The sequence below is a fragment of the Papio anubis genome, chromosome 5 (genome assembly GCF_008728515.1).
Source record: "Papio anubis isolate 15944 chromosome 5, Panubis1.0, whole genome shotgun sequence".
Taxonomy (NCBI): Eukaryota; Metazoa; Chordata; class Mammalia; order Primates; family Cercopithecidae; genus Papio; species Papio anubis.
The window spans coordinates 132,270,118-132,295,959 of NC_044980.1; the positions used below are offsets into that span (position 1 = coordinate 132,270,118).

Consider the following 25,842-nt stretch of genomic DNA (forward strand, 5'->3'; position numbering starts at 1 on the left):
TTGTTGTACTTCGTTCAGTTACGTATTGCTCCAAAAGTGCTGACGGCCACAGGCATGAGCCCTGGTCCAACCCTCTCCTTTATTTATTTATTTAATTTATTTATTTTATTTATTTATTTTTATTTTATTTTATTTTATTTTTTTTTTTTTTTTTTTTTTTTGGGGCAGGTCTCGCTCTGCTCGCCCAGGCTGGGTGCAGTGGCGATCTCGGCTCACTGCAAGCTCACCGCCCGGAGTTCCACGCCATTCTCCCAGCCTCAGCCTCCGGTAGCTGGACTGGGCCCGCCACCGCCCGGCTAGTTTTTTGTATTTTTAGTAGGCGGGGGGTTTCTGCATGTTAGCCAGGATGGTCTCGATCTCCTGACCTCGTGATCACCCGCCTCGGCCTCCCAAAGTGCTGGGATTACAGGCTTGAGCCACGCTTTGACCTTATTTTTTTTTGAGGCGAGGTCTGGCTCTCGCCAGACTGGAGTGCAGTGGGGATCTCAGCTCACTGCAAGCTCTGCCTCCCGGGTTCCGCCATTCTCCTGCCTCAGCCTCCCGAGTAGCTGGGGTACGGCATCGCCACCTTGCCAGCTATTTTTAATATATTTCTTAGTAAGAGGCGGGGTTTCACCGTGTTAGCCAGGATGGTCTCGATCTCCTGACCTGCGTGATCCATGCATTTCGGCCTTCCAAAGTGCTGGGGATTACAGGCTTGAAGCTATGCAGCGCCCGGCCAAGACTCTGTCTCTTAAAGAAAAAAAATAGCAGGCACGTTGGCTCATGCCTGTATTCCAGCACTTTGAATAACTAGGCTGAATCACTTGAGGTCAGGTTGCAGACCAGCCTGATGAGTGAAACCCCGTCTCACTAGCTGTGCAAAATTGGCTACAGACATGTTGATGTGTGCCCATGGTCCCTAGCAGGTAGTGAAATAAACCTGGGAGGTGGAGGTTGCAGTGAACCAAGATCCTCCAGCCTGTGTGACAGAGTGAGACCCTGTCTCAAAAAAAACCCCAAAACAACAGTTGCATACAGTGTTTGTTTTGATGGAAACAATTACTGAAATGCAGACTGTCTATAGAGTTTTTAAAATACACTTAGAAAGTAGTGATTTATTTAGAAGAAAATGACTAATAGTTGAAACATCTCAACTTAATAAATAGCAAAAATTAATAGCAAGTCATTTGTTGTGTGAAACATTAACTATAGGGTTGACAAGGAAATTAAATTTAAAAGGGGGGGTTGGTACTTTCTAGTTAAATTGAAGTGTTAACCTAGTACTCGTGTACAAGAATATTTACCAAATCATTGTGATAGTGAAAAATAGGAAATAAAGGATCTGTTGTGGTTTAGACATAGAGTAGCAGAATAAAAAGCAGTAGAAAAAGGAACAAACCACCCTGGCCAACGTGGTGAAACCCCGTCTCTACTAACAATACTAAAAATGGCTGGGCGTGGTGGTGGACGCCTGTAATCCCCACTACCTGGGAGGCGGTTGCAGGAAAATCGCTTGAACCCGGGAGGCAGAGGTTGCAGTGAACTGAGATCACACCACTGCACTTCAGCCTGGGCGGGTGATAGAGCAAGACTCTGTCTCAAAAAAATAAAAATAAAAATAAAAAAAAGGAAAGAAAAAGGAACAGACTAGATCTACCTGTGTATCTTCATGGAAAAATATCTCAATATTTTGAGGGAAAGCAAAGTATAGAATACATGCCATGTAACACTATCTAAATAAAAATTTAAAAACATGTAAACAGTGCTGTCTTGTTTGTGGACTCTTAGAAAAAAGTATGAAAGAATACATGAGAATGACAAACACTATATATTCAGGGTATTAATCAGTTCTGGGAGGGTACACAGGGGACCTAGATCCAAAGCTAGTGTGGCAATGTTAAGACTGGGCAAAGCTGGGTTGTAGGTTCATGGTGGGTATTATCTTTTTCTTTTTCTTTTTCTTTTCTTTTTTTTTTTTTTTGAGACATAGTCTTGCTCTGTCGCCCAGGCTGGAGTGCAGTGGCGCAGTCTTGGCTCATTGCAATGTCTGCCTCCCGGGTTCCAGTGATTCTTCTGCCTCAGCCTCCTGAGTAGCTAGGATTATAGCCATGTGCCACCATGCCTGGCTAATTATGCATTTTTAGTAAAGATGGGGTTTCTCCATGCTGATCAGGCTAGTCTTGAACTCTCAACTTCAGGTGATCTGCCTGCTTCAGCCTCCCAAAGTGCTGGGATTACAGGTGTGAGCCCCTGCGCCTGATCTATGGTATTTTCTTTTTCTTTCTTTCTTTTTTTTAAAGACAGAGTTTTGCTGTTGTTGCCCAGGCTGGAGTGCAATGGTGAGATCTTGGGTCACCATAACCTCCACTTCCTGGGTTCAAGCAGTTCTGCTGCCTCATCTTCCCAAGTAGCTGGAATTACAGGCATGCGCCACCAAGCCCAGCTAATTTTGTATTTTCAGTAGAGACAGGGTTTCTCCATGCTGGTCAGGCTGGTCTCGAACTTCCGACCTCAGGTGATTCACCCGCCTCGGCCTCCGAAAGTGCTGGGATTACAGGTGTGAGCCACTGCACCCGACCCATGGTGGGTATTTTCTATACTTTTAGTTGCTTTGAATCTTTTTAGGGGGAATACAGACTTTAATCTCAGATAAGCTTACCATGTCTGCTTATAGTTAGTTCAGGGAGAGATTGATATTGATACATGTTTCCCCTGGTTTGTCTGTCTTTATACTAGAAGGCAACAATTTTTTTTTTTTTTTTTTTTTTTGAGACGGAGTCTTGCTCTGTTGCCCAGGCTGGAGTGCAGTGGCGCAATCTCGGCTCACTGCAAGCTCCGCCTCCCGGGTTCACGCCATTCTCCTGCCTCAGCCTCCCGAGTAGCTGGGACTACAGGCGCCCGCCGCTGTGCCCGGCTAATTTTTTCTATTTTTAGTAGAGACGGGGTTTCACCATGGTCTCGATCTCCTGACCTTGTGATCCACCCGCCTCGGCCTCCCAAAGTGCTGGGATTACAGGCGTGAGCCACCGCGCCCGGCCGAAGGCAACAATATTAAGAGAGAAATAGAAAATAAGAGTGCTGGTGGCTCACGCCTGTAATCCCAACACTTTGGGAGGCCAAGATGGGCGAATCACGAGGTCAGAAGATCGAGACCATCCTGGCTGACACGGTGAAACCCCGTCTCTACTAAAAATACAAAAAAAAACTAGCTGGGCGTAGTGGCAGGCGCCTATAGTCCCAGCTACTCTGGAGGCTGAGGCAGGAGAATGGCGTGAACCCGGGAGGCGGAGCTTGCAGTGAGCCGAGATCGCGCCACCGCACTCCAGCCTGGGCGACTGAGCAAGACTCTGTCTCAAAAAAAAAAAAAAAGAAAGTAAGAGTGCTAAGGGATTAGGTGTATCAGCACCAGATAATCTGATTTGTCAGAAATTATGTCTTTCAAAGTCATCTAGGTTATGAGTTACTAATATTTTCTGAGTTTTAAAATTAATAATTTAAAAATATACAAGCAGTTACTTTCAAATATTAGCTTAAGTGTTGTGCTGGGAACATAAGCAAGTAGTAAAAATTAAATTGTTTCTGTTGCACCCCTAGTTAAGAAAGGAGTGAGGCAGGGAGAATGCATGTACTGTGGTGATGACAGATTGCTCCCCTTCAATCAGTCTTGAAAACCTGGGGCCGGGTACGGTGATTCATGCCTGTAATTCCACACTTTGGGAGGCCAAGGCGGGGGGATCCCTTGAGGTCAGGAGTTCTCAAGACCAGCCTGGACAACATAGTGAAACCCAGTCTCTACTAAAAATACAAAAATTATCCAGGCGTGGTGGTGGGTGCCTGTAATCCCAGCTACTTGGGAAGCTGAGGCAGGAGAATTGCTTGAACTTGGGAAAGATAGAGGTTGCAGTGAACCAAGATTACTCCACTACAGTCCAGCCTGGGCGACAAAGCAAGATTCTGTCTTTAAAAAAAAAAGGGAAAAAAAGAAAACCTGGAACACATCTTGGCCTTCTAAGTCTCATCTCTTTGATTTCAGTTTGTGCCATTTTGTCGTTTGCCTTCCCTTGCTTTCCCCTCAAATCTTGTTGGTAGTGAGTTTTCTAGTATCACCTTTTGTCTCTGATACTTTTTAACTCATCAGACATAAAATAAGCTCTGGCGTGCATTATAATTTCCTGAGCCTTGTTAAAACAGTTCAACTCCACCTCAGAGTTTCTGATCTGATAGTTGTGGGGTAGAGCCTGTGAATTTGCATTTCTAATAAGCTTCCTTGTGATGGTGATCCTGCTGTGTCAGTATCTCAGTTTTGAGAACCACTGGTTTAACTGTTCTTTCTTTGCAGTTCAGTAATTTTATTTATTTATTTATTTATTTTGAGACAGAGCCTTGTTCTGTTGCCCAGATTGGAGTGCAGTGGCATGACCTTGGCTCACTGCAACCTCCGCCTCCTGGGTTCAAGCGACTCTCCTGCCTCAGCCTCCCGAGTAGCCGGGACTACAGGCGCGTGCCACCACGCCCGGCTACTTTTTTTGTGTTTTTAGTAGAGATGGTGTTTCACCGTGTTAGCCAGAGTGGGTCTCGATATCCTGACCTCGTGATCTGCCCACCTTGGCCTCCCAAAGTGCTGGGATTACAGACATGAGCTGCCGTACCCGACTGCAGTTCAGTAGTCTTAAAAGAGGTTCAGCTTAATTTCCCAAATACCATGTAGATTCTCAGACATTTCTTTTTTCTTTTTTTTTTTTGAGACAGAGTCTCGCTCTGTCACCCAGGCTGGAGTGCAGTGACGCGATCTCGGCTCACTGCAACCTCCGTCTCCTGGGTTCAAGTGATTCTCCTGCCTCAGCCTCCTGAGTAGCTGGGACTACAGGCAAGTGCCACCACGCCCAGCTAATTTTTGTATTTTTAGTAGAGACAGGGTTTCACCACGTTGGCCAGGCTGGTCTCGATTTCTTGACGTTGTGATTTGTCCGCCTCGGCCTCCCAAAGTGCTAGGATTACAGGCATGAGCCACTGCACCCGGCCGATTCTCAGACATTTCTAACTTGGACATTTCTAATATTTTAGATCCAGATTTAAAGAACCATGGTATAGCAGAACACTCAAGTCCTTACCCTTGGGTTAGATACTTTGTATTTTGTTTTCTTATAAAATTGGGAATAGTTCTAAATGATCTCTTATGACCCTGAAATTTTATATATACATATGTATTTTAATATATGTTTTTAATATGTAAAATATATAACAATGTATACATTGTTATATAATGTATAACGTGTATATTGTTGTGTATATAATATATAACATACGCAAATACATATGTATTTGTGTATGTAATAAACACATGTAACATATTAAAAACGTATTTTTAAATACGTACCTTTTTTTAGAGATGGGCTCTCACTTTGTTGCCTAGTCTGGAGTATAGTGACACAATCCACTGCAGCCTTGAACTCCTGGGCTCAAGCAATCCTCCTACTTCAGCCTCCCAGGTAGCTAGGACTACAGGCTCCCTCCACCATGCTGGGCTAATTAAAAAAATTTTTGTTTTGTGGAGATAGAGTCTCACTGTGTTGACCAAGCTGGTCTGGAGCTCCTGGCCTCAAGCCATCCTCCCCCCTTAGCCTCCCAAAGTGTGGGGATTACAAACGTGAGCCACCATGCGCAGACCTGAAATTACAATGCTATGAATCATAATCTTTGTTTAAATATTTTCAGAGTGTGATTTTAACCACCAAAGAGCCTTGATTTGTATAGCAATATTCAGACTACTAAAACTTGACTTCAGAGCCATTTTTCTACAAAGTTAATTATAACCCCTCTCAGTTTTCCATCTTGTTCCTTTCACCTTACACCGTAGGGTAAGGACCAAAGGGATAAACACATCTTTCCCATGCTATTTTTATTTTGTTTCATAATTGTTATGATTGGGGGAGGAGGGTGGTTTGTAAAGAAGCATTAATTTTTACTGACTAATAGCTTAAGTTGCCTACTCAAGGATATAGTGAAAGGGAAATCTGCACATCCCTTGAAGGATGCCTTCCCCTCAAGGAATTTAGAGGGTTTCTTTTTGCTATAGTGGTGTGATGCATACATGTCTTTGGCTTTCAAAGTTTTAGTGTTCTACTTTAATTATCCTTTTTTTTTTTCCCTTAAAATTTCTTTTTTTTTGAGACACAGTCTCTGTTGCCCAGGCTGAAGTGCAACGGCATGATCTCGGCTTACTGCGGCCCCTGCTTCCCGGGTTCCAGTGATTCTCCTGCCTCAGCCTCCTGGGTAGCTGGAATTACAGGCACGCACCACCACACCTGGCTAATTTTTGCATTTTTAGTAGAGACTGGGTTTCACCATGTTGGCCAGGCTGGTCTTGAACTCCTGACCTCAGGTGATCCACCCGCCTCAGCCTCTCAGAGTGCTAGGATTGCAGGAGTAAGCCACTGCACCGGGTTGAGAACCTTTTTATAAATTGAGAATGTTCTACTTTAACTGTCAAAGTTCCTTACCTATCACTTTTTTCTAAACGTAATTATATATACATTCCTCCCTCAGTATCCATAAAAGGTTGGTCCCAGGTCCTTCCATGGATACCAAAATCTACAGATGCTCAAGTCCCTGATATAAAATGGCACAATATTTGCATATAACCTATGCACATCTTCCTGTATACTTTAAGTCATCTCTAGATTACTTACAAAACCTAATACAGTGTAAGTGCTCTGTAAATAGTTGTTATGCTGTGGTGTTTAGGGAATAATGACCAAAGAAGTCTACACGTGTTCAGTACAGACATCATTTTTTCCCCAGTGTATTTGACCCACAGTTGGTGGAACCCGTAGACACAGAGGGCTGGCTGTACTTTCCCTATTGTTCTTTCTCATAAAATAGAAAGTTAAAATTAATGTATAGGTTTAAAGCCAACTGTTAAAACACAGCCTGATATATTTGGATATTATTTTTTTCTGCCTACATGTTCCAACTAGATTCAACTTCAGTTTTCATCATGATGTAGAGATAATCAGTTTTATAGATTGTATGTTTATTTGCTGTAATTGGGTTTTCACTATTTAGATTACACTGCAAATGATGACAATTTTTTTTTTTTTTTTTTGAGACGAAGTCTCGCTTTTTCGCCCAGGCTGGAGTGCAGTGGCCAGATCTCGGCTCACAGCAAGCTCCGCCTCCCGGGTTCACGCCATTCTCCTGCCTCAGCTTCCCGAGTAGCTGAGAATACAGGCGCCCGCCACCTCGCCTGGCTAGTTTTTTGTATTTTTTAGTAGAGACGGGGTTTCACTGTGTTAGCCAGGATGGTCTCGATCTCCTGACCTCATGATCCGCCCGTCTCGGCCTCCCAAAGTGCTGGGATTACAGGCTTGAGCCACCGCGCCTGGCCTATTTTTTTTTTTTCTTAAGTCGGTATCTCGCTCTTGTCATGCAGACTGGAGTGGACTAGTGCAATATTGGCTCACTGCAACCTCTGCCTCCCAGGTTCAAGCAATTCTCCTGCCTCAGCCTCCTGAGTAGCTGGGATTACAGAGGCCCCCACCATGCCCGGCTAATTTTTGTACTTTTAGTAAAGATGGGGTTTTGTCATGTTGGCCAGGCTGGTCTCGAACTCCTGACCTCAGGTGAGCCACTGTGCCCAGCCATGATGACAATTTTTAAAGCTATTTTAATCCACATTTGTAGTCAGGATAATTCTTGCACAGACCCACTTGGTTAAAAAAAGAGAAAAAGAAAATTTTAAAGGGTAATTTATTTTTCAAATAGGCAATATACACACTTTTATAAAATTCAAAATGTATAAAAGGAATATAGTTCCCATTCTCACCCCTAAGCTTTCCTTCCTAAAGGCAATTATTTATTAACTAGTTTCTTTGTGTGTGTGTGTGTGTGTGTGTGTTTTGAAACAGAGTCTCACTCTGTCACCCAGGCTGGAGTGCAGCGATGACATCTCAGCTCACTGCATCCTCTGCCTCCCGGGTTCAGGCAATTCTCCTGGCTCAGCCTCCCGAGTAGCTGGGACTACAGGTGTGTGCCGCCATGCCTGGCTAATTTTTGTATTTTTAGTAGACACGGGGTTTCAGCATGTTGGCCAGGCTGGTCTCGAACTCCTGACCTCAGGTGATCCACCTGCCTCGGCCTCCCAAAGTGCTGGGATTACAGGTGTGAGCCACCGTGCCTGGCGTTTCTTGTGTATTCTTTGGAGATATTTTATGCACATGTAAAGATGGATAGGTATGTGCTTTTTTTCTTTTTTTAAAAAGATCTGTTTCTGAATCCAAATGTGTGTATGTGTGTGTGTGTGTTGGAGTCTCGCTCTGTCGTGTGTGTGTGTGTGTGTGTGTGTGTGTGTGTTGGAGTCTCGCTCTGTCGCCCAGGCTGGAGTGCAGTATCACAATCTCAGCTCACGGCAACCTCCGCCTCCTGGGTTCAAGTGATTCTTCTGCTTCAGCCTCCCCAGTAGCTGGGATTACAGGTGTGTGCCACCACACCTGGCTGATTTTTGCATTTTTTTTTTTTTTAGAGATGGGGTTGGTCAGGCTGGTCTCGAGCTCCTGACCTCGTGATCCACCTGCCTTTGCCTCCCAAAGTGCTGGGATTACAGACGTGAGCCACCGTGCCCAGCCCAAATGTACTTTTAAGAATAAAAAACTGGCGAGGTACTGTGGCTCACACCTGTAATTCCAGCACTTTGGGAGGCTGAGGAGGAAGGATTGCTTGAGTCCAGACATTAGAGACCAGCCTGGGCAACATAGTGAGACCTTACCTCCCCTTTAAAAAGCAATAATAAACAACTTTGAGATACAGTATTACATACCGTAAAATTTAGTGTACAATTTGAATTTTGACAAATAGGCATATAGTTGTAGAATCTCTACCAAAATAATGATTTTGAACACTTCTATCATTCCTCAGATTTTCTTCATGTCTGTTTATAGTTATTCCCCCCTCTAACTCTCTCCAGCCACTGGAACCATGGATCTGCTTTCTGTCACTATAGTTTTGCCTGTTCTAGAATGTCATATAAATGGAATCATACATCATGTAGCCTTATATCTGGCTTCCTTCACTTAGCAGTATGCTTTTGAGATTCAGCTGTATCAGTGCCGTCAGCCAAGGAAGTGTTGAATGAGCGCTTTAAAGGTCTATTAGTCTAAGTTTGGCTTAGGGTTTTAAAATTATATCATACTGGCTTGTGAAACAGACTGATGGATCTTGTATTCTGCTTAGATAAATCGTAGCGCTTGAGTTAAAAACCTTGATGTCATTCAGCATGGAAAAAAGTAACTCAGTTTGAAAGGAGCAAAAGATTAAAGTGAAATCAAAAGTAAAATTCCACTTAGTGAACATGGCAGGACCTCAGAATTGTTCAATTGTTAAATTCAAGTTATATTTTAATAACCTATTGCTACAGCAGTGTCTTAAATAAAGCCAGATGTTCTTAGTTATACCAACCTGTGCTGTCAGTAATATTTGAGAATGGGAACTATTACTTTTTTTCTTGAGATGGGCAAAAGATCTCTATTTTAGAGACACAAGATCCAAAAATTGAGATATTTGAGTAAGTTAATCATTATCTCAATCCAGAGCCTTCTTTTTTTCAAACTTTCTTTTTTTTTGAAATGGAGTCTTGCTCTGTTGCCCAGGCTGGAGGGCAGTGGTGCAATCTTGGCTCACTCAAGCTCCGCCTCCCAGGTTCACGCCATTCTCCTGCCTCAGCCTCCTGAGTAACTGGGACTACAGGTGCCCGCCAACATGCCCGGCTAATTTTTTATATTTTTGGTAGATATGGGATTTCACCGTGTTAGCCAGGATGGTCTCCATTTTCTGACCTCATGATTCGCCTGCCTCAGCCTCCCAAAGTGCTGGGATTACAGGCAGGAGCCACTGCGCCTGGCCCTTTTTCAAACTTTATCTCTGTACTTTATGCTTTGTACTCCAAACTTACAGACAGGATGAAACAACGTAAGAGTCTAAATGGTTTTTGGATTTAAAAAACTTAGACTTTTCTCTTTTCACTGTTATAGTTTTAAAATATAATCGAACACTAGTTCTTCTTGAGAACTTTGTTTTTGTCTCAAAAACCAAGCTGAGGGGAAATGGAATATAGTATGATTTCCTGCCTTGTAATTTTTCAGGCATCCCCACCCAATAACAAGTCTCAAGTTTCTGAACTTTTATGTTTAAAAAGCTGAGAAGCTGGTAACTGATTATAAAACATTATTACAGGTAGAGGAGTCTCTGACTAAAAAGCTTTTTTTTTTCTTTTTTGAGATGGAGTCTCGCTCTGTCGCCCAGGCTGGAGTGCAGTGGCATGATCTCAGCTCACTGCAACCTGCCTTTCCTGAGTTCAAGCATTTCTTCTGCCTCAGCCTCTCGAGTAGCTGGGATTACAGGTGTGTGCCACCACTCCCAGCTAATTTTGTATTTTTTTAGTACAGACAGGGTCTCGCTATGTTGGCCAGGCTGGTCTCAAGCTCCTGGCCTCAAGTGATTGGTGCTGCCTTGGCTTCCCAAAGTGTTGGGATTATAGGTGTGAGCCATCGCTCCTGGGAGCTACAAAGCTTTATGGATGGTGGCTTTTATTATTTCAGTCAGCCTTTTAAAATACTTTTTTTTTTTTTTTGGAGACAAAAATCTCATTCTGTTGCCCCAGGCTGGAGTGTAGTGGCATGATCTTGGCTAACTGCAACCTCCGCCTCCCAGGTTCTAGCAATTCTGCCGTAGCCTCCCAAGTAGCTGGGACTATAGACATGCACTCACTATGCTTGGCTAATTTTTGTATTTTTAGTAGAAATGGGGTTTCACGATGTTCACCAGGCTAGGCTGGTCTCGAACTCCTGACGTCAGGTTATCCTCCCGCCTTGACCCCACAAAGTGCTGGGATTACAAGCATGAGCCACTGTGCCCAGTCTAAAATATATTCTTTCAAAGTTTTTTCTACTTTTAGAACCCTGGTAGTGGACTTCCACTGAAAACGTATCAACTTGTCAGATGGTCCAGTATAATTTTGGAACATTTATGACTTTAGGAGGTTGTCCCAAGTGTAACCTAATAGTTTTGAGATACTAAAATTGGCCTTAAATTTTTTTTTGAAAAATAATAAATGAAATGTTTACATTAAAACAGTTTTGGCTGGGCGTGGTGGCTCATGTCTGTAATCCCAGCACTTTGGGAGGCCGAGGTGGGTGGATCATGAGGTCAGGAGATCGAGATCATCCTGGCTAATACAGTGAAACCCCGTCTCTACTAAAAATACAAAAAATTAGCCAGGCATGGTGGCAGGTGCCTGTAGTCCCAGCTACTCGGGAGGCTAAGACAGGAGAATGGCGTGAACCTGGGAGGCGGAGCTTGCAGTGAGCTGAGATCGCGCCACTGCACTCCAGCCTGGGCAACAGAGCGAGACTCCTTCTTAAAAAAAAAAAACAACAAAAACGGTTTTTATGGCTCTTTAATACATAATACATGTTTTTTGTTTTTGTTTGTTTGTTTGAAATGGAGTCTCGCCGGGCGCGGTGGCTCAAGCCTGTAATCCCAGCACTTTGGGAGGCCGAGACGGGTAGATCATGAGGTCAGGAGATCGAGACCATCCTGGCTAACACAGTGAAACCCGTCTCACTGCTAAAATACAAAAAACTAGCCGGGGCTGATGTGGCAGGCATGCTGTAGTCCCACCTCGGGAGGCTGAGGCAGGAGAATGGCGTGAACCCGGGGAGGCCGAGGCTTGCAGTGAGCTGAGATCCCGGCCACTCCAGCCTGGGGACAAAGCGAGACGCCGTCTCAAAATGGAGTCTCACTCTATCGCCCAGCCTGGAGTGCAGTAGTGCAATCTTGGCATATTGCAACCTCCGCCTCCCTGGTTCAAGAGATTCTCCTGCCTCAGCCTCCTGAGTAGCTGGTATTGCAGGCATGTGCCACCATGCCCGGCTAATTTTTTCTATCTTCGCTAGAGACAGGCTTGTTGGCCAGGCTGGTCTCGAACTCTTGACCTCAAGTGATCTGCCCGCCTCAGCCTCCCAAAGTGCTGGAATTACAGGTGTGAGCCACTGCTCCCAGCCCATAATACATGTTTTACCTTCCTCATTGTATTTATTTACTAAGCTCTGAACAAAGCAAAAATGACCCACTTTAAAAATACACATTGCATTGGAGAATCCAAAATACCTTAAAGATTCAGCAATCTACTCATCTCTTACTCTGAAGGAATGCTCTTAAAAGAGTTTCACCAGCATGACAGAGAATATTGGTAACAATATAAACTTTAATAATGGATAAAAGGTACATTTACATTGAATATATTTCTTTTCTTTCTTTTTTCTGTAGGAATTGAATGATCTGGCACGGGACCCTCCAGCACAGTGTTCAGCAGGTCCTGTTGGAGATGATAGTAAGTATTTAAAAGGAATAATGGAGTAATAGCATAACAGTGGTTATTTTGTGTGAAGAAACAATTACGCTATAGGGAAGAGGCAGTGTTTAACCTTTAGTGGCCCATGAATGGAGCAACTCTATGTTCATCCCATTATCATCTGTGGTGTTCATTACATTTTGAATCTTCTGCCAGGTATTGGCTATATAGTTGTTCTGGTCCTCTCCTACCTGACCTTCATCCCTTCTGGGTATTTTCCTGGAGTGAAGGATTTGAGCTTTTACCTACAGCTAGCTATTATTCTTGAGTAAGATAATACTAAGGATGATAGTATATGTGTCTGTGTCTGACTTTCTACTGGCTCATACTTGTGAAATCAGGTCTTTATTTATTTTTTTCTTGAGACAGGGTCTCGCTCTGTCACCCAGGCTGGAGTGCAGTGGCATGATCTCGGCTCACTACAGCCTCTGCCTCCTGGGTTCAAGTGATTCTCGTGCCTCGGCCTCTTGAGTATCTGGGATTACAGGTGCATGCTACCACGCCTGACTAAGTTTTATGTTTTTAGTAGATTCGTGATTTCGCTATGTTGGCCAGGCTGGTCTCAAACTCCTGGCCTCAGGTGATCCGCCTGCTTCGGCCTCCCAAAGTGCTGGGATTACAGGCGTGAACTACCACGCCTGGCCAAAAGCAGATCTTTATTTTTGAAGTCCAGTTTATCTGCTTAATTTTGTCTAAAATAATCTATGAGATGTCTTAATGCATACATTGGATGATAATTTCCTCTGTGTTCCACTTCATTGCAACATAATTTTTTCCCATATAGTGTCTTTGAACTTTTTTAAAGAGGGGATATTTGAATGAGACTGTGCTATGTAAAACTAATTCACAAAAAACTGTAACATTTGGTTGGGTGTGATGGCTCATGTCTCTAATCCCAGCACTTTGGGAGGCCGAGGCAGGTGGATCAGTTGAGCCCAGGAGTTCAAGACCAGCTTGGTCAACATGGTGAAGCCCTGTCTCTACAAAAAACACACGAAAAAATTAGCCAGGTATGTTGGTGCATACTGGTAGTCCAAGCTACTTGGAAAGCTAAGGTGGGAGGATCTCTTGAACCTGAGCCTGGGAAGCAGAGTTTGCAGTGAGCCAGGACCATGCCACTATACTCCAGCTTGGGCGACAGAGTGAGATGCTGTCTCAAAAAATAAAAACAGGGCCGGGCGCGGTGGCTCAAGCCTGTAATCCCAGCACTTTGGGAGGCCGAGACGGGCGGATCACGAGGTCAGGAGATCGAGACCATCCTGGCGAATATGGTGAAACCCCGTCTCTACTAAAAAATACAAAAAACTAGCCGGGCGAGGTGGCGGGCGCCTGTGGTCCCAGCTACTCAGGAGGCTGAGGCAGGAGAATGGCGTAAGCCCGGGAGGCGGAGCTTGCAGTGGGCCGAGATCGCGCCACTGCACTCCAGCCTGGGCGACAGAGCGAGACTCCGTCTCAAAAAAAAAAAAATAAATAAAAAAAATAAAAAAAATAAAAATAAAAACAGGACTGGGCCTGGTGACTCATGCCTGTAATCCCAGCACTTTGAAAGGCCGAGGTGGGCGGATCACGAGGTCAGGCATTCAAGACCATCCTGGACGAGATGGTGAAACCCTGTCTCTACTAAAAATACTAAAAAAATTAACCGGGCGTGGTGACAGGCGCCTGTAATCCCAGCTACTCGGGAGGCTGAGGCAGAGAACTGCTTGAACCCAGGAGGTGGAGGTTGCAGTGAGCTGAGATTGTGCCACTGCACTCTAGCCTGGGTGACAGAGTGAGACTCACTCTCCAAAAAAAAATTGTAACATTTAACAAATATTTTAAAGTATGCATACTTCCAAACACTTGTGTAAATATGTAGATTAAGGTCAAAATGAGTACAGGGTTAAATTAGCTTATGTTTAATAGTTTTGTTTGTTTTGTTTTTTAAGACGGAGTCTCATTCTCTTGCCCATGCTGGAGTGCAGTGGCGCGACCTTGACTCACTGCAACCTCTGCCTCCCATGTTCGAGCAATTCTCGTGCCTCAGCCTTCCAAGTAGCTGGGATTACAGGCACCTGCCACCACACCTGGCTAATTTTTGTATTTTTAGTAGAGACGGGGTTTTGCCATGTTGACCAGGCTGGTCTTGAATTCCTGACCTCAGGTGATCCACCTGCCTTGGCCCCCCAAAGTTCTGGAATTACAGGCATGAGGTACTGCACCTGGCCTCTAATTGTTTTTTCCTGATTTTTCTTACTAATGTTGTGTCTGGGTCCGCACAGTGGCTCACACCTGTAATCTCAGTGCTTTGGGAGGCTGAGGCAGACAGATCACTTGAGCCCAGGAGTGCGAGACCAGCCTGGGCAGCATGGTGAAACCCTGTCTCTACAAAAAAATACAAAAATTAGCCTGGCCTGGTGGTGCATGCCTGTAGCCCCAGCTACTCAGGAGGAGTTTGAGGTGGGAGGATCGCTTGAGTCCAGGAAGTTGAGGCTGTAGTAAGCCAAGATTGCACCACTGTACTCCAGTCTGGGCAACAGGAGCGAGACTATCTCAAAACAAAAACAACAACAAAAGAAAAAAAGAATGTGTCTGGTCTACTAAATTGTGAAGAATGAAAGCAAGGCCCTTTTACAAGGATTACTTTACAAATAAAATAGATAAATATTATAAATTATGAGTCCAAGTACATGTCATGAAAAAACTCATTTACATTATTGTATTCTGACTTACCTAGCGTGAGTAACTGTAGTATTTGGTACCAAACAAGGCAGACTAAGTACCTAAACCATACAAAATGATTTAGTAAGTGCTCTTACACACTATTGTCTCATTTAAGCCTTACAACAACTCATTTAGGTGACTGGAGTAGAAATTTTAAACTGTTTTAGAAAAGAGTCCCATGAGAAGCTCATGGAGATTCTCCGTGTGGACTCACTCTCAGGTTTTCTGATTCTAGTTTGTCCTTCCACTGTATCATATCAGCCACATCCATCAGTGTACTCTTTCTATTCAGTTGGAAAAGTGCTTTTGTTTTAGGTAAATTCAAGAATGGCTGAAAATCTTTAATTAAAAGTGATTGGAGTCAGGGGACTTGATTTCATTTTTGAAGTTTTCTTTTTTTTTTTTTTTTTTTTTTTGAGACAGAGTCTTGCTCTGTCACCCAGGCTGGGGTGCAGTGGCCGGATCTCAGCTCACTGCAAGCTCCGCCTCCCGGGTTTAGGCCATTCTCCTGCCTCAGCCTCCCAAGTAGCTGGGACTACAGGCGCCGGCCACCTCGCCCGGCTAGTTTTTTGTGTTTTTTAGTAGAGATGGGGTTTCACCGTGTTAGCCAGGATGGTCTCGATCTCCTGACCTCGTGATCCGCCCGTCTCGGCCTCCCAAAGTGCTGGGATTACAGGCTTGAGCCACCGCGCCCGGCCTGAAGTTTTCTTTAGCATGCTGAAGTAATTTGTCTTTGCTTTGCTTCACTTCTGCCATAGTTAGCACTATACATTTCTTTCTCAGATTGAAAAATTGTTCCCTTTGGAGAGTTAAATAAAACTCCCACAGCCGAGTGCGATGGCTCACGCCTGTAATCCCAGCACTTTGGGGGGCCGAGGCGGGCGGATCATGAGGTCAGGAGGTGAATACCATCCTGGCTAACATGGTGAAACCCCATCTCTACTAAAAATACAAAAATTAGCCGGGCATGGTGGTGGGCGCCTGTAGTCTCAGCTACTCAGGCGGCTGAGGCAGGAGAATGGCGTGAACCCAGGAGGTGAAGCTTGCAGTGAGCTGAGATCATGCCACTGCACTCCAGCCTGGGCGACAGAGCAAGACTCCATCTCAAAAAAAAAAAAAAAAAGTAAGCTGAAGATTGAATGGCCATGTATCTGTTTCCTTCTATCTTCTCTTCCCTCCCCGCCTTTCCCCCTCCCCCTGTGCTGGCATTACAGGCATACAGACGTCAGCCACCACACCCAGCCTTTTTTTTTTTTTTTGAGATAGAGTCTCCTCTGGTCTTCTTTCAAGGCAGGGGATGACTCTTGCCCAGGCTAGAGTGTAGTGGCGCAATTGCAGCTCACTGAACCCTCAAACTCCTGGGCTCAAGGGATCCTCCCACCTCAGCCTCCTGAGTAACTGGGACTATGGGTACATGCCCTTACACCCCTGGCTAATTAAAAAAAAAAAAAAATATATATATATATATATATATAGCAATAGGGTCTCACCATGTTTTCTATGCTGGTCTTGAAATCCTGGGCTCAAGTGATCCTCCTGCTTCTGCCTCCCAAAGCCCTGTGATTACAGCTGCGAGCCACCGCACCCAACTTTCTTTTGTTTTGAACACTTGGTAAATGTGACTGTCTTGAGATCTGTGCATTCAAGTGTAGGTCTCTGGAGATTCAGTCTCATACTATCAGATATTCTCACCGTCCCCTGCTTTTTTGTTTGTTTGTTTGAGACAGAGTCTCGCTCTGTTGCCCAGGCGTGCAACAGATCGTGCAGTGGCGTGATCTCGGTTCACTGCGACCTCTGCGTCCTGGGTTCAAGCAATTCTCCTATCTCCATCTCCCAAGTAGCTGGGATTACAGGCATACACCACCACGCCTGACTAATTTTTTGTATTTTTAGTAGAGACGGGGTTTCACCATGTTGGCCAGGCTGGTCTCGAACACCTGACCTCAGGTGATCCACCCACCTCAGTCTCCCAAAGTGCTAGGATTACAGGCGTGAGCCACTGTGCCCAGCCTGTCCCTTTTAACCTCAAGGCTTCATTCAGAATATTAAAGAGTAATCATTCGTCTGTGAACTTCACATTTAAACTCTCATAAAACAGATTGTGTAACTTTCAGTTTGCATAATTTGGTTTGATAGTATTAAACCAACATAGTGCTGGGAACTTATTTTTGTTTTTTACTATCAAAACTTTTTATTTTGGTCAATTTTGATCAATCCTAAGATGGATCATTAAATGAAAGATTTTTGAAATAGATGTTTATGTAAAATGTAGCAATATTTTGTACTTGTGGGCCAGTATTTCATTCAGTAACTATTTTTGGGGTCCTTTTTACTTGAACTTCTAGTAATTCTTGAGCTATTTCTCCTTTTTTTTTTTTTTTTGAGACAGAGTCTCACATTGTCACCCACTTGGAGTATAGTGGCATAGTCTCGGCTCACTGCAACCTGTGCCTCCTGGGTTCAAGCAATTCTCCTGCCTCAGCCTCCCGAGTAGCTGGGATTACAGGCACCTGCCACCACGCCTAGCTAATTTTTTGTATTTTTAGTAGAGATGGGGTTTCACCATGTTGGCCAGGCTGATCTCGAACTCCTGACCTTGTGATTCGCCTGCCGTGGCCTCCCAAAGTGCTGGAGCAGGCATGAGCCACTGCGCCTAGCCTACTTGAGCTATTTCTAAAAACATTGTAATGTGAGGCAGGTTTGGTATTCTCTCACTACCTTCTCTGATTTATACTTCTACCTGTAAGAGCTAGGGAGTCTAGAAAGGCTTCCAGAGAGTAACCTAAATCAGTGGTTTTAGTAGGTATCTTTATATTCAACTAATGTGACAAAATTCTCAAGATTTAAATGGTAGGCCTTTAAATGCTTTCATTAATTAAATTCTTTCATTAAATAAATAAACCCTGAATGGGTTTTAGTTTCTCTTTCTCTGCCTTTTTATTGGTACTGTAGATTCTAGATCTTTTTATGAGAGGCATAAAGATTATTTGTCTTGGTTGCTACATTAGTAATTTTTTTCTTCCTTCTCCTTCACCTGTTTTAAAGACTTAGTCCTGTGCATGTGTTTTTGCTCATTTTTTCGATGATGGAATTTGACCTTAATAACAGTGAAGACAAATTAACATAGTGTTATCAGAATGTGAATAGGTTTTTATTCAGAGTTTAACGCCAATGGATTACATATGTTTAGTCCTATTGGAATGTTAAACAGATATGATCTACTAAACTAAATAGATACGGATTACAGATGAGATCACCTATGATGTTGAGTTAAAAGTTCACAATAATGTAAGAATCTTCTGCCTGGTACAATGGCTCATACCTGTAATTCCAGCACTTTGGTAGGCCAATGCAGAAGGATCGCTTGAGGCCAGGAGTTTGAGACCAGCTTGGGCAACATAGCAAGACCTGATCTCTATGAAAATAAAAATTAAAAAAATTAGCAGGACATGGTGACACTCGCCTGTAGTCCCAGCTGCTCAGTTGGCTGAGGTGGGAGGATTGCTTGAGCCCAGGAGTTTGAGGCTGCTGTGAGCCAAGTTTGTGCCACTGCACTCCAGTCTGGGCAATAGAGTGAGACTCTGTCTCTTAAAAAAATATATATACACACACATATCTATGCATATATATGTATGTATATATATACATATATATAAAATGTACAGTATGCTAGAGTATCTTTAACTTTTTGTAGTGTGGGTATGAAAGATTGCAATATTAGTTGAAAATATGTGTTTTTTTCCGCCATTTTCTATCAAGAAGGGTATTCTGGCCAGGCGTGGTAGCTCATGCCTGTAATCCTAGCACTTTGGGAGGCCAAGGTGGGTGGATTGCCTGAGCCTAGGAGTTTGAGACCAGTCTGGGCAACGTGACGAAACCCCATCTCTACTAAAAATACAAAAAATTAGCCGGGCGAGGTGGTGCACACCTGTAATCCCAGCTATTTGGGAAGCTAAGGCAGGAGAATTACTTGAACCTGGGAGGCAGAGGTTACAGTGAGCCCAGATCTTGCCATTGCACTCCAGCCTTGACAGAGCGAGACTCTGTCTCAAAAAAAGAAGGGTATTCTGGGTATTCTGGCTGGGCACTGCTGGTGGCTCATGCCTATATTCCCAACAGTTTGAGAGGCCAAGGCAGGCAGATCGCTCGAGCCCAGGAGTTTGAGACCAGCCTGGGCAACATGGCAAGACCCTTTCTCCATTTAAAAAAAAAAAAAAGAAGAAGAAGAAGGGTATTCTTTCCATAATTGTAAACATTAGCAGCTTGTTGGCATTTCTGCTTCAACCCTGTTGGGGATTCTACATTGTCCAATTGTTAGTAGATTTTGATCCCACAGTCTATTTGTGCTTTGTTTGTGTTAGTAGGAAGAACAGGGAATCACAAAAAAGGAAATATTTAGCTAAAAATTTCTGATTTAAGGCCGGGCCTAGTGGCTTATGACTATAATCCCAGCACTTTGGGAGGCCAAGGCGGGTGGATCACCTGAGGTCAGGAGTTCGAGACCAGCCTGACCAACGTGGTGAAACCCCGTCTCTACTAAAAATACAGCAAAATTAGTCAGATGTGGTGGCACGCACCTGTAATCCCAGCTACTCAGGGGACTAAGGCAGGAGAATTGCTTGAACCTGGGAGGTGGAGGTTGCAGTGAGCCGAGATCGAGCCACTGCACTCCAGTCCAGGCGACTGATCAAGACTCCATCTCAAAAAAAAAAAAATCTGATTTAAATTTTTCTAATAACTTCTTAAGTCTGGTAGTAGTATTAGCAAGAAAAGAAGAAGATTGATCTTGAAAAGACTAGGAGGGGCCGGGCGCGGTGGCTCAAGCCTGTAATCCCAGCACTTTGGGAGGCCGAGGCGGGTGGATCACGAGGTCAGGAGATCGAGACCATCCTGGCGAACATGGTGAAACCCCGTCTCTACTAAAAATACAAAAAAACTAGCCGGGCGTGGTGGCGGGCGCCTGTAGTCCCAGCTACTCGGAGGCTGAGGCGTGAGAATGGCGTGAACCCGGGAGGCGGAGCTTGCAGTGAGCTGAGGTCGCGCCACTGCACTCCAGCCTGGGTGACAGAGTGAGACTCCGTCTCAAAAAAAAAAAAAAAGAAAAGAAAAGACTAGGAGGAAAGAATTAGTACTTAAATGGTTAATGGAAAATTTAATTTTTTAAATTGTCTCAATATTTTTATATTTTGACTGGGTATGGTGACCCACACCTATAATCCTAGCACTTTGGGAGGCTGAGGTGGGTGAATTGCTTGAGCCCAGGAGTTCAAGACCATCCTGGACAACATAGCGAGACCTCATCTCTCTTTTTTTTTTTTTTTTTTAAATGAGATGAAGTTTCTCTCTTGTTGCCCAGGCTGGAGTGCAATGGCGCAATCTTGGCTCACCGCAACCTCAGTCTCCCAGGTTCAAGCGATTCTGCCTCAGCCTTCCAAGTAGCTGGGATTATAGGCAATGCGCCACCATGCTTGGCTAATTTTGTACTTTTAGTAGAGACAGGGTTTCTCCATGTTAGTCAGGCTGGTCTCGAATTCCTAACCTCAGGAGATCCACCTGCCTCGGCCTCCCAAAGTGCTGGGATTATAGGTGTGAGCTATCGCACCCAGCCGCCCATCTGTATTTTAAAAAATAATAATAAAATAATACTTTATTAAGTGCTTGCTTTCTTTTTTTAAAAGTGCTTTCTTTTCTTTTCTTTTCTTTTTCTTTTTTTTTTTTTTTTTAAGATGGAGTCTCGCACTGTTGCCCAGGCTGGAGTGCAGTGGCACGATCTCGGCTCACTGCAACCTCCGCCTCCTGGGTTCAAGCTATTCTCCTTCCTCAGCCTCCCGAGTAGCTGGGATTACAGGCACCTGCCACCATGCCCAGGTAATTTTTTGTATTTTCAGTAGAGATGGGGTTTCGCCATGTTGGTCAGGCTGATCTCGAACTCCTGACCTCAGGCGATCCACCTGCCTTGGTCTCCCAAAGTGCTAGGATTACAGGCGTGAGCCACCACACCCAGAGACAAGTTTTATTTTTTTAAGAGATGGCCACATTCTTGGAAAGTGTAGACTGAAATAAATCACTATTGAAATGACATCAGTGTGAAACTGCCCATTCCACTTAAGTTCTGAAATCTTTCATCATGTAAATAATTTCCATGTCTCTCTTTTATATTAAACTAATGATATAACTAGTGACAAAAATAAAATCCAAATGCTAGCATTGTCCAGAAAAAATTTATAGGTCTGTTTATAATTGTTATAAAGGTGAACTGCTGAAACTTGTTCACCAAAATAGTTTGAGTTGAATTAATGCTTTACATCCTCAATTTTATATTAGAAATTCACACACAAGTTAAAATGGAAAAACTGCCAATACCTGATTTCTGTCCCCTATTTTTCCACTCGCAGTCATATACATAGTTACCTTTGACCCCATGGGGGAAAAATACATCTAACAGAGAACTACCAATAACAGAAAGAAGAAAAATAACTGGTTTTTTTTTTTTTTTGAGAATGAAATGTTTCCCAATCTTAAGCACAGTCTCCATGTAATTGGCATGCTAGCTGGATGTCTTTTGGCATACTTGTTACATATTTGGCACGAGTAGCACATAAGTTGGTGTCTTCATAAAGGCCCATCAGATAGGCCTCACTTGCCTCCTGCAAAGTACCAAAAGCTGGAAGTGTAGATTTGTTTTGAAGTCCCCAGCAACTTCTTGTATCAGATGCTGGAAAGGAAGTTTGCTAATCAGAAGTTCAGTGGACTTCTAATGAGATCTATTTTCACAGAGTACCACAGTACCAGACCTGTAACAGTGAGGTTTCTTTACCCTTCCGGTAAAAGGTACACTCTTGTGAGTAACTTCTGTAGCCAGTTGCTTCCTGGGTGCTTTACTACTTTGCCAATTTGCTGATAATCTACCTTCTACTAGTCATGATCTAGATACCTCCTTGCTTATCCCCCTTCTCAGCAAGCTAGAGGTAGCGCAGACATTAGAGATGAGGGCGCCACTGTGGCAGGCAGTGCCTGAGAACACTTAAAAGCAGTGCTTTCTTATTATCTTACCCAACTCTTACAGCTTTGCGTGGGAATGCAGGTACAATTAATACTCTTCCATTATAACCACAAATTTAAATAACATAAAAGAATTGAGTAGAAGAACAGGTCCCTTGGCCAGTTGGTCATTCTTTTGTCTAATAGTGTTTTTAGCCTTGTTATTGGGGGTTAATTCTAGTTATCAATGTTTTATTTACTCAAATTGTAAGTATATTTGTGATTAAAAATAGAGTGAGATTCATGTGTGTGTGTGCATGCATGCGTGTGAGCATGTGTGTGTGTGTGTTTTAGTCTTGTTTTTATTTTTATTTTTTCGGAAACGGGGTCTTGCCATGTTGCCTGGGCTGGACTTGAACTCCTGGGCTCAAATCGTCCTCCCAACTCAGCATCCTGAGTAGCTGGGATTACAGGTGCCTGCTTTTGTGTCTTTAAACAGCATATAAGGGGCTTTTTATAGGACTTCCCTTGAAGATACTAGGTCCAGTTTTAGTGGCCCAGAATGGCTTTGTCCTTGGCTTACACAGTCCATTAAATGGTCGGCAGAGAGTAATATAAGTGTTTCTAAGTACTAGGGAGGGCTACTCTAAGGAAGGGAGCCTCAGCAATTCCTGTCCTTTACCTTTAACTCCTAATCAACGAGCTGCTATTTTTAGGTTCAAGTCCCAGTGAGCAACAAACCAACCATAGGGATTAGTTTCATATTAAGGAGGTTGGAAGGAACTTTAGGATTTGGACTGACATTCTGGTGGATTTTTATATGGCTTCTTAGTCTTCATGTTTCTTCTACCTTGTGACAAGAGTTATCTGGTTTGGATTGTTCAAATATAACCCCAGTGACAACTTCCCTTAGGTTGCTCAGATCATAGTATGAATGTTAAGTATACTAAGTAGTAGCTTGCTTATAAATAAAAACTCTGGCTTTTGATCTCTCATACTGCACTTAGAAACATGAGAACATGGAACAAGCACCATTTTCTGCATTTGGAAGATATTTATTTATTGAACAAGTTTGTAACTTGTTGGAAGTATCCCTAGAGCTTGTAATCAACCTTGGGCTTTTAGCTAATATTTTCTTTTTAAATTTCACTCCTTTTTTTCTCTTTTTTCCTCTTTTTTCCTCTTTAACTTATCCTCTACGTTTAGAAGAGATGATGCTTTTGTTTCTTTAATGAGGACCAGTAATGTACAGACCTACACAAGAGTTTTTAGAAATTTGTTCTCATTGTTAAAAACCAGTCTTTCTTAATTTGAGTATTATCTACCTAGACTTTACTGTTTTGTCCCCCGTATACCAGCATTATAAAAGAAGTCATGCCCGTAATCCCAGCTTTGGGAGGCCGAGGTGGGTGGATCATCTGAGGTCAGGAGTTTGAGACCTGGCCAAATGTGGCAAAACCTTGTTTCTACTAAAACTACAAAAATTAGCCAGGTGTGGTGGCACTTGTCTGTAGTCCCAGCTATTTGGGAGGCTGAGGCAGAAGAATTGCTTGAACCCAGGAGGCGGAGGTTGCATGAGCCGAAATTGGTGCCACTGCATTCCAGCCTGGGCGATAGAGTGAGACTCTGTCTCAAAAAAAAAAAAAAAGTATATTATATGTAATTGTTTTGAAGAAATGATTTACCCCGTGAGGTAAAGAAATAGCTATTTAAAAGTAGAACTATGAGCCTTGTCAATAAGTTTGTTTCTCTGACATGAAGTTTCAAGAAGTTTTAGCCCAAATACTTTTTTTTGTTTTGTTTTTGAGAGAGTCTCGCAGTGGCGCAGTCATGGCTTATTGCAGCCTCCACTTCTCAAAGCCTCTCAAAGTGTTGGGATTACAGGTGTGAGCCACCACACCTGGCTCCAAATATTTTTCATTGAGCACCTTATCAGTGTTCTAGGCCATTCTAGTCATTTTTCTTGTTTCTTTAGACTGCTATTTTATGTTCCTCATCTTGCTCATACTCATATTATTTATAAATGAATTTGGATTAGAAGGGGAATGATATGTTACTATGGCACAGATACAATGTAGATATTGTTACATGGTGACTTTTTTCTTGTTATTTTTCAGTGTTCCATTGGCAAGCTACAATAATGGGGCCAGTAAGTATTCAGATTAAATTCAGAATAAACAGTTTATGTAATTTACTCATTTTAATCCCACTTTTCTTTTATCAATAGAATGACAGTCCCTATCAGGGTGGAGTATTTTTCTTGACAATTCATTTCCCAACAGATTACCCCTTCAAACCACCTAAGGTAATTAATTGGAATGTGGCAGTTTTTAATGTGCTTTCTATAATACTAATAAACTAGTTTATAGAAAGTTTCCTTTCTTTCTGTAGGTTGCATTTACGACAAGAATTTATCATCCAAATATTAACAGTAATGGCAGCATTTGTCTTGATATTCTACGATCACAGTGGTCTCCAGCACTAACTATTTCAAAAGGTAACAATGGGTATTTGATATCAATATAAGGCAACCGTGTCTTTTGTCTTTTTAGAGTTACTTATTTTTGAAAAGATTATTTTTCTTTTAAGAAGAGATAGTAATTCTTCTTATTCTGAAATGGACCTTGAGAACTGAAAACGAGTTGGATTTTTCAAGCAAAAGTGTTCGTTGGTGTAGTGACTACTTTGTCAGTTGTGCTACTCAAGCATAGGTTAGAAGATGGACACTGGGCCGGGCGTGGTGGCTCATGCCTGTAATCCCAGCACTTTGGGAGGCCGAGGTGGGCGGATCACAAGGTCAGGAGATCGAGACCATCCTGGCTAACACAGTGAAACCCTGTCTTTACTAAAAATACAAAAGAATTAGCCGGGCATGGTGGTGGATGCCTGTAGTCCCAGCTACTCGGGAGGCTGAGGCAGGAGAATGGTGTGAACCCAGGAGGCGGAGCTTGCAGTGAGCGGAGATATGCCACTGCACTCCAGCCTAGGCAACAGAGTGAGACGCTATCTCACAAAGAAAAAAAAAAGATGGACACTGGTATGAATGTTTTTTTAGAGCATAAACACAATTAACATCTCTTCCAACCTTGAGATTCATGAATGGAAAAGATAGATACTATTCCAGAACAGGAAATAGATCAGCCCTTTAGGCAAATGCTTATACTGTGAACATAGACATTAGGTTCTGAAGAACGAAATATCAGTAAATATTTTACCAGCTCTTGTCTTTAGGTTTCTTTTTTTTTTTTTTTTTTTTTTGAGACAGAGTTCTTGCTCTGTCTGTGGCTGGAGTGCATCGGATCTCGCTCACCGCAAGCCCGGCCCGGGTTCACGCATTCTCCTCTGCCTCAGCCTCCCCGAGTAGCTGGGACTACAGGCTCGCCACCTCAATCTCGCTAGTTTTTGTATTTTTAGTAGAGACGGGTTTCACCGTGTTAGCCAGGATGGTCTCGATCTCCTGACCTCAGGATCCGGGCTCCGCCTCGGCCTCCCAAAGTGCTGGGATTACAGGCTTGAGCCACTGCACCCGGCCGTCTTTAGGTTTCTATATCAATGAACTGAGCGATGTAGTTGTCTTATGTGTTGATTTGAAATTGTACAACCCTTGAACATTATTCCCAGATGAAATCACAGTTGGATTAAAATACTCTCTCTCTCATTATTCCCAGATGAAATCACAGTTGGATTAAAATTTTCTCTCTCTCTCTCTCTCTCTATATATATATATATTTTTTTTGAGATGGAGTCTCACTTTATCGCCCAGGCTGGAC

At 43.2% G+C, this 25,842-nt stretch overlaps 1 protein-coding gene across 6 annotated transcripts in view; it reads left to right on the forward strand.

The window, feature by feature from the left end:
- Positions 1–25,842, forward strand: part of UBE2D2 (ubiquitin conjugating enzyme E2 D2) — a 69,412-nt gene that overhangs the window by 29,931 nt on the left and 13,639 nt on the right. For 5 of the 6 annotated variants that reach the window (XM_021940219.2, XM_003900185.4, XM_021940222.2 and 2 more), the window contains exons 2-5: positions 12,304–12,367; positions 24,190–24,221; positions 24,300–24,377; positions 24,464–24,569. In XM_021940219.2, coding sequence (XP_021795911.1) covers positions 12,304–12,367; positions 24,190–24,221; positions 24,300–24,377; positions 24,464–24,569 — 280 coding nt within the window. Of the gene's footprint in view, positions 1–8,717; positions 9,124–12,303; positions 12,368–24,189; positions 24,222–24,299; positions 24,378–24,463; positions 24,570–25,842 lie in introns of those variants that run through there. The other variant, XM_021940220.2, reaches the window with a different exon arrangement.